Below are 9,395 nucleotides of genomic sequence, written 5' to 3' on the forward strand. Positions count from 1 at the left end.
GGTTCAAAGAAAGGGACTGGGAAGAAGGACAGGAAGATTGTGTCTCTTTAATGAATTACTAGTTATTTTATGCTCCTTTCTGGTGTTCAAACAAAGCACCTGGTTCCTGTTCTGAATGCTCCAGCTACTTCTTCACTTGACTACTATAGTACACTATCCATTGAACTGTTATAAAATGCAGTTTGGAAACCTCAAAATGCAGCCGTTCTGCTTTTAGCTGGAACCAAATCGCAAGCTCACATAGATCTTGTGTGACCTTTACTAGCTGCCAGTTTGTTCCTGGGCTCAATCCAAGTTGTTGGTTTTGACCTTTAAAGCCCAAAATGGTCTGAGCCTGGGTTAATCTGGGAGTTTCTCTCTGCATATATTAGTTAGAGAATTATATGTTAGATGGGGAACTGTGGTACTTTACATATTATTGAATTCCAGCTCTCGCCAGCCACTGTTAGCTGAGCCCGTGGCCAAGGATGATGAGAGCTGTAGTCCAGCAATATCTTCTGGAAGGCCACAGTTTCTTCATCCCTGACTTGGATCATCTGGATAATTTTGTCCCTTGTTGCGGCACTAATATGCATTTTAATTTGCCCCCCTCCTCCCAGTGCTTAAAAAATAACCAGTGACAAGGGCCACAGACTGAGGATTGTAACTGAAAGAAATGTAATAGTTTATTGACACACTATTGTGTTTATTGATAGGTAAAGGAATATTAAATAAATAATATTATGAACTTAAATAATTGCATAACAAACAAAAAGGGAAAATCAATCAATGTAATAGACAACACAAGGCAATGTAAATAAACAATAAAAAAGACAGATGATGGCTTGGGTTGTGAAAATTCCTCTGGGTGAAATTCATTGGACCTATTTAGTGGATGCATTTAAGCACTTTGGGAAAACATTTTTGTTCTTTGAGCCTTTTGTGATTTTGGAAAGTGACAATTTTATTAGGTTTCTGCTGCTTTGTTTTCAAACAGATTTGAAGGTTTGGCACTGAATGAAAATGTACTTTTATGCTATGTTTCTTCATCTTGCAAGCTACTTTGACAACAGAATAGAAACAATACATTTTTGTGTAGATAAGGCTTATCATGTGATTGTTTCTAGAACAGGGGCATGAGTGTGTGTGCCAGAACAGGTAGAAGAACTGACCTACCCCTCTTTTCTGTTACAGAAGATGCTTCAGGGCTGAAAAAAACACAAGACCACCTTCCAAAATCTCACAGCAAGAAACACAGTAAGTTAGCTACTACAGAACTATTGGCCTGTAAGGTGGGGCTGATCAAATATTTACTGACATAACAGATAGCAAAGAGAACCAGATCCAACAGAAAAGGAATTGCACACAAAATGCCCACTGTAAACTTCATTAGAATTTAAATGTCTGAGAAAAAAACCTGAAGGTCCTACTCTATTACACTCTTTTAAGCATTATCTCCTAGGGATAAATGACAACATGATAGCCTTGGCTATGAACATCCCCTTCACCTTCACTGTCCAGTCAAAGTAAGGAATGTACTTTAAGACATTTGTTTGAATGTTATAGCTTGCCAGCTATGCAACTTTAACCTTCTCCCACTGTATCTGGAGATGAGTTAGGTGGTTAGAGAACTACAATGCTCAAAAAAACACACAACTGCCCTTTTTATCTGTTCCTATATTCCCATGAGGGTGACCATTCATAGTCTGATACTAATTTGGGAGTTCTTCTCAGAATGTCCCATTTGAACTGGGCTCAGTTGCATATTTTTCCTTCATTCAAAGCAGACAAGAGTACAGGAAATAACATCGAACGTAGCCGATTTGTAGAAAGGACTCTACGATCTGAAATTAGAGACAAAAACAAAAATGAGTTAGGTATTTGTCCTTAGCGAGAGCCTCAATGCTACAAATAAACTTGTAGGAGATGGCTTGTTAGCCAAGATGTCATTCTTTCATAGAAATGTAAACTTTGTAGTGGTAGGCATGGATTGAATCTTTCATTGATTAAACATTTGCCATTGGTGGGGATGGAGGAGATAAACTGCATGTTGTTCTGCTTTTCAAACTGTCCTCAGCTAAACAGTTAGTGGGGGGGTGTTTTAGGGAAATGTGGCTTGGTTGAGAAGGATTGAGCTCTCTCTTTCCCCTTGTCAATTATCCACTGCAAATTGCTTCCCTCTAAGTATGCTTTCAAAGGCAGAAGGAAGAGCCTTTGGGCTTCTTTATACACAGCTGCAGTGTAGCATGTCTTTTGTCTGACACCAAATGATGCTTCCTGTGGTCAGAAAATTTTCTAACTCTCCTAGATCCATATGCTTGTCTAAGGACAATATACCATCTAATTTTTCACCTGTTCAGAGAACTTTGGTTATTTTGTATACACAGCATAAGGATGACCTCCTATTAGGAACTGGGGGGGGGGGGATTATCCCATGTAGTAGTTGTTGCTGTGGATCACTTTTCATTGTAACACCATTTTATTTTAGCTCCTCGAGGGACTCACTTGTGGGAATTTATCCGAGACATTCTCCTGCATCCAGAGAAGAATCCAGGCTTGATAAAATGGGAGGACCGGTCTGAAGGCATCTTCAGATTCTTAAAATCTGAGGCAGTAGCTCAGCTGTGGGGAAAGAAGAAAAACAATAGCAGCATGACTTATGAGAAACTCAGCCGTGCCATGAGGTAGGTTAACAAGAAGGGAGAAAGTTTGGGCACAGAGTAACTGTGCTTAGTTTGGAATCCTACGGTGTGATCAATGTATTTGATATAGAGCAGGAGAGTTGAGCACGTGGCCCTCCTATATTTTGTCCAAGGCCCATTGGCCCAGCAAGACCAATGGTCCTGGATTTTGGTAGTTATAAGCCAACATTTGGAGGTCACTGCTTCCTCATCCTTGATATAGGAGTTCCAATGAAATATAAGTAACCACACCGACTGATATTTGAAAAACTGTGATGCATGATATTGCAAAATTTTGCATGTAGCCTTTTATTGGCCTAGTGGCCATCACAGAGAATTGTCACAATTCCAACCAAGTTAGGAATACTTAAATCTCCGTGAGTTAATTGGTTTCATTGATTTAAAGTATGCCTAATTTTATATTGATTTCATATTGAGCTATGTTACTTTGAGCCTTTGTGTTCAGTAAACTAATGAGTCAATATTTGTTGGGGCAGTGGGATTACACTTGCCTGTTCCTGCTCTGACCTTCACCAGAAAGTGGGTGGTGGGTCTGCCACAGTAGCTTGTGGGTGGAGTTTGGGGTTTCTCAACCGTGTTGCACTCCTGATCACATCATGCAGTGGGTTCTGAATCCCCTCTGAATCAGCCTTCAAAGAAGCTCACCTATTTTCTGTTTGGGGAAGGGGAATAACTTAATTTGCCAAATCCAATTTTAATTTGAGTTCAGGGGGAAATTAACTCACCATTCATTAGACAGTTCTGATATATCCAACTTCATTGCTCCTTTTTAACAGATACTATTACAAAAGAGAAATTCTCGAACGTGTAGATGGTCGGAGACTAGTATATAAATTTGGAAAGAATGCCCGTGGCTGGAGAGAAAATGAGAACTAAGGATCCACTTTAAAAACAACTGTACAAATTTTCACCAACAGGAACTTGTCATGGATGTAAATATTTCAGAGACTATTTTCTTCTATTTATGTACAAAAAATTGAGGGAGGACGGGCAGAAATCTACTTCTAATGGGAAGAAGGAACACTATGGTTTATTGATGTTGAAGTTATTTTATTTGACATATGTCTTTCTATGGGGAAAGATGTACACAGTTTTCTGTGACCTATGATATAATGCTGTATGGTTGTGTTTGGGGATGTGTTTTCCTTTCTTGTGAAGACTTTAAAAAATGTATTCCAAGAGAAATGTGATTTATAACAATACTGTGAGAGAAGAATGTACTAAGATGAACTCACAGGGCATTACTTTTTACTTCAGAGCCTGAAAATAAGGACTATTGCTTTCTGCATGTAAGAGAAATTAGGATGCATCTATATATTGCCCTTCCCCAACCTGGAGCCTTCCAGATATTGTGGCAAATGGTCAGTAACAAGGGGAGTGGTAGTCTAAAACATCTGGAAGGCGTGAGGTTATGAAAGGTTGATCTATATCCTTTATCACAGTGTAAGGGTTGTATGAGAAGATCTGGCCACTCAAATCTTGTGTCTGTTTTAGTCAGGTAGCTGAGTAAAACTGTGGAATATGATGACTGTGGGATATTATTTCTGTAGTCAATGTGCCCTTGCCCTGTCTTGGTCTCCGTTCTTGACCCTCAATTTAAGAGATGGGTTCATGTTCCTGGATAAAGACTATTTGTTCAAATAACTGTCCTGGAAGATGAGAATCCATGATCTCAGTAAAAGGGTATTCTTTTGTCCTGTGAACCACCCTGAGGCCTCCGGGTATAGGGTGGTATATAAATTCAACTATTATTAATAATAATATATTTTTTATTTTTTTTAGTGGAATTTGATTACCGGTTTTGTGAATGCTTACCTAGCTTATGAAAAGAAAAAGAAAAACAACTCATGGTGACAGCCTTCCCCAATCTGGTACAAGTTGTTGAACTGCAACTCCCATCACAATTGACTATGCTGGCAGGGGCTGATGGGAGTTGGAGTCCAACAAATACCTGGGCAGCACCACATTGAAGAGGTGGTTGGCTGTTAACTTGAGACACGTTTGAGTATCTTAGGCAATCACTGTGCCAAAATCTCTGTGAAAAAGTCAACTTTTTGGTCAGATATAATCTTCATACAGAGAAGGGCTTTAGTTCTGTGGGAGAGCACATTCTTTGCATGTAAACAATCTTAGGTTCAATTTCCAGAATCTTGCAGTAGGGCTGAGAGGCTCCTGCCTGAAGCCTTGGTGGTGCCAGTCATTGTAGACAATACTGAGCCAAATCTGACTCTGTATATAGTACCTTCTTATGTTTCGACTTAATATGGGTTTGAATCCTGCTCAGATAGAGTAAGAGCAGGATAGAAATGTAACCATATACAAATATATATATATATATATCAAAATCTAGCAATGGTCTGATACAGGGGTGGGAGTTTTGGGGCCTGCCAAATGTTTTTGAACTCTGACAGTCACAGCCAGCATGGCTAATTGCCAGAGATTGTGGAACTTGTGGTATGGCAAAATCTGGAAGGGGCAAGATTATCTACTCCTTGCCTAATACAAACTGTCCATCAAGCACTCAAAAATTCTGTTTCTGGCTGCTATATATACATGTTGGCCTAGTTCTCACTCAGGTGAGATCTTGACTGCACCACATTCCATAGTTGAATTCTCCTCCATACAAAGGCCACTCCTTCCATCTGACATCTCAAGGAGAAAACTGATGTCTCAAGGAGAAACCTAGGGTAGAACCTTACATCTAATTTCTCTTTGTAACGATTTCTTTGTTTTTCTTTTTTTATGGAAGACCATTTTGTCACATGAGCACTTACAGGCACTGTGAAATGATATGGTCTAGACACAGATTTACCCTATCAGGGGAAATTAGGCAATTGTTGCAAGTGCTAAACTTAAAAATGGTCACTTTGGGCTCATGTATATTTGCCCACATGATTTAAATCCAAACTGGAGTCTTAATTTCAAAGTTTCCTTTTAAAGTTCTTAGATGGCAGGTGATAGCTCGTTTTCTAGGTATATAATGGAAGAATAAAGCAACAGAGCACAGCACAAAACTGTCAAGGCTACTGGGGGACTTGGTCAGGTTTTTACAGATGCAACCAAGTCTTCTACAGCCTTAAAGGTCAATGAGTTGATTATGGCGTAAGCTTTTGTGCCTCCCTCTTTGGTCTTTGCAGAAAAACACACATAGGCATGTCAGGGAGACAACACCTTTTCCTGCTCAGTTATTGCCAAAGCTGTCACCATCAGTTATAGTAATGTGACATTTTTTTACTTTACATAAGGTGGGTGGAGGCAGGTTCATCTTATTTACAAATGAAATCATAGGACTCCAGCCGTCAAAGCAAGCCTTTTCTTCTTGTCTCTTTTTCTTGACTTAACATTTGTTCTGTCTCTGAATCAGATTCCACCACCCCAGCTTGCTTCCTATTGCCATTGTTAACTTCATGGGTCCCCGCATCTAACCAATTATCTGATCCTGCATAAATGTTAGGCAATGGGTTGGATTTGTCACTGTTGGGAATTACCAGTATGGAGTGTTTCTGAGCCAAAAGGTTATACACATTGATAGCCAATCTATAGTTCTAATGAATGAAACAAACTGAAGGGATAATTTTGTACTTCTAATTTATCAGTGCTTGGGAATAAAAGAATAGTGCTTCACGATGGCCCAGATCACACACAGAGCTAAGCAAACTACGGCAAAGCATTGCCCTTCTTCCTGGAGCTAAGCCATGGTTTAACTTTGCATTACATCTGAATCTGAGCTCACCATTTGTTCTCCCCAACAAATCATGAATGTGGGGTCAAGAACAAACCCTGGCAATATTAGTGTCTTGTTTGGAGCTTGACAAACCATGAGCCTGGGATCAGACATAATGCCAAACCCAAGCCATGCCTTAGCTTTGGGATAGCATAGCAGCAGGAGGACTTGAGGAGGAGAAAAGTATCTGTACTTTCAGTCATTTATAACTAGCCTTGGCTTGGATAGCGTTACATGCAAACTGTATGCGCTTTCTTCTGTAATATGTAATATGAGAAGCTAATTAAAAGAACTTCTGTGCTACATACAAAATGGCTGACAGTTGTGTTAGTATTTAATTACTGTGTTGGCTCAAATTCAAGCCCTCAGCTGGTTAAATTAGCTGTAGTCCTTTCTGGTTTCTTATTTTGTCCAACACCTTTCTTGCTTTGGAATTCTTGGAAGTAATCCACATTGACTAATGCTGCTATTTCACTGTCACATAGATCTTGTGGTAACTACTTATAATTATGCCATCATGTAAAAATACTTCTTTGATGACAATTTTACGGGAGCGAGACTGTTCCCAGCAGCTCCTCAGTTTGCAGAGATATTGTAATTAGGTGTGAACCTTTAGGACATATGACTACATATTTACATCGGTAAAATAGTTATTCTCTCGTCCCAGCAATCCCTAGGAACAAAAATTCTATAAGAGGGCCTAGTGATTTATCTCAGCACCCCCTTCCCATACTATGCAACAGGGGTGGAGAATCTGTGGCCTTCCAGATGTCGTTGGACTACAACTCCTATCATCCCTGATTATGTCCATGCTGCATGGGGGCTGAGGGAAAGTGAAGTCCAACTGCACCTGGAAAGCATAGACTCCCTATCCCGCCTATACAGGAGTCTTTGGTAGAAACTAGCATAAAACCAACATAACTTTGTAGTGTAGAGACGATGAGGAACAGTTGTTCCTCTTATAATGAGCAGGAACTGCAGGGATAGTCTCTTTCTGACTTCATAAACAACCTTCATTAGATTATTTCTCAATCCTATAATATCAATCCACGATACTGAATAATAGCACCAGATATTTCCTGCTATTATTCAGGACTTCATTTGATTTCAGGACTCTATAGATTTGGAAACAGAAGTAACGTAAGATTTACTCTGCTATAAACAGAGACAATAGATTTATTAACTGCCACAGATCTTGCCAAGCACATGCGGTCCCAGCCAAAAATGAACTTTTTACCATCTTTAACCAACAGGATGTTTATATGAATGTTTATATCATAAAGGCATTTCTGAGATTGCTCTTCTAATACGGTATGTTGGCAAGCAAGGGAGTGGTGATTTTTAAAAAACAAAAAACAAAAACAAAAGGTTTTTATATATATAATATTACTCTGGTAAGATTTGTATATATATTTTTTATTTTAGCATATTTTTCATATGCATAAAGTTCTATATAGGATAAAGGTGTTTCTATATTTATATTGGTTGCAAGCAAATCACATGGTCAAAGAATTTGTTGTGCAATCTGTCTGTGTTGTTTGCTACCTAAATAATCTTTTTAGCACATTTTTGTGTGTACAGTGCAGTCTGATTCTGTGCATGTTTATTCACAAATAAGTTTCACCTTGTTCAGTGCTCCTCAGTACATGCGCCTAGGATTGTAGCCACAGTGAGCTTTTTAAAAGATACTTATTGGGAGCTGCTGAATGTCAAGTTAAATGTTGGGACATTTATATGCTTAGCATTCCAGCTTTCATGTTGCTGAATAATCTCAGTTTGTTGCTCAATCTTTGCTGTCTAAATGTTTTCCAACAGGACAATACTTTGGGTATTTTTGCTTCAAATGTCAGATTAAATACTGTCACAGAAGTGCCATAAAATGCTTAACACTGATTTCTGTTTATGAATGCTAATTAAAACAATGCTTTTCTTTGCTTCCTGTGGTTTTTTTAAAATAATTTGAATTCCCCTCATGGCAGTTGCTTGAGAAAGAAATAATATAGTCTTGATAAGGCAAGATGTGAAGTAGGAAGTTAGAGTCATGGCAGTTTGAGGCATCTCTGTCTTTAGAGAGCTTAGAGGGCTTCAGTTGGAATATAACAGAGCAGAATGTATAAAGATGGGCATTTATTCACAAGTGGGCAACGTTAGCATTTTGGAAGAGGAAATAAATTATCTTTTATTTTATCTGTCACAAATTCCTGACAGAAATGATTCCCATGTTTCAGTTAAGAAGTCTCTTTTAAATTATGACTCATACTGATTTCTGTTCACAATCTCTCTGGGCACAGTTCAGAAAACAACATAAGCCTTCACTGGTAAACATTGGTCCAGCAAAATTAATAACCATATTTCTATTGACATCAGTAGAGACAATGACATTCTCCCAGCTCTCAGTTCATCATATCTATTTCACATCATGTTCTCATCAGCATAACTAAATCTCATCTGTTTTAATTAGCAACACCTCTTTAATATCAGAGTCCTCTAGCATAACATATGCAATTCTTGAGACTGGTAAGATCTCATCAGACCATCCAGCACTAGATGATTCACCTGTTATACTTGCCAGATTACTTTAATAGCTTTGCAATGGATATGTAAAATATTATGAAGCTTCCATGTTGAAATTACCTTCAGGCTAGAAAGCATCTGGGACTTATTTGTCTCATGCCCAGATAGACCTCTCAACAACAAGGCAAATTCTGCAAGACAAATGTATTGATGATAGATAAATGGTAGAGATAGATAGATAGATAGATAGATGATAGATAGATGATAGATAGATAGATAGATAGATAGATATAGATATACCCATAGAACCTTCTCTATAATTTGTAAATATGAGCTAAGGAGAAATTGATTACTCTAACTACCTCCAGCTTCTTGATTTGAATAGGGAACAGCCATTCAGAAAAAAATAGGCAAACATTTCTGAGGATTTTGGTCAAACCTGTTTGAGCTGCTGTGAACTACCCTAGCATTCTAAT

General features: G+C 38.5%; 1 protein-coding gene across 1 annotated transcript in view; it reads left to right on the forward strand.

Annotated features, from left to right (window-relative positions):
* Positions 1 to 8,339, forward strand: part of EHF (ETS homologous factor) — a 50,765-nt gene extending 42,426 nt beyond the window's left edge. Inside the window, exons 7-9 of the mRNA XM_083441670.1 lie at positions 1,174 to 1,236; positions 2,468 to 2,663; positions 3,458 to 8,339. Coding sequence (XP_083297796.1) covers positions 1,174 to 1,236; positions 2,468 to 2,663; positions 3,458 to 3,557 — 359 coding nt within the window. The 3' untranslated portion in view covers positions 3,558 to 8,339. The remainder of the gene's footprint in view (positions 1 to 1,173; positions 1,237 to 2,467; positions 2,664 to 3,457) is intronic.
* Positions 8,340 to 9,395: the final 1,056 nt, after the last annotated feature.

The sequence above is a fragment of the Podarcis tiliguerta genome (genome assembly GCF_965153285.1).
Source record: "Podarcis tiliguerta genome assembly, chromosome: 1".
Classification (NCBI taxonomy): Eukaryota; Metazoa; Chordata; class Lepidosauria; order Squamata; family Lacertidae; genus Podarcis; species Podarcis tiliguerta.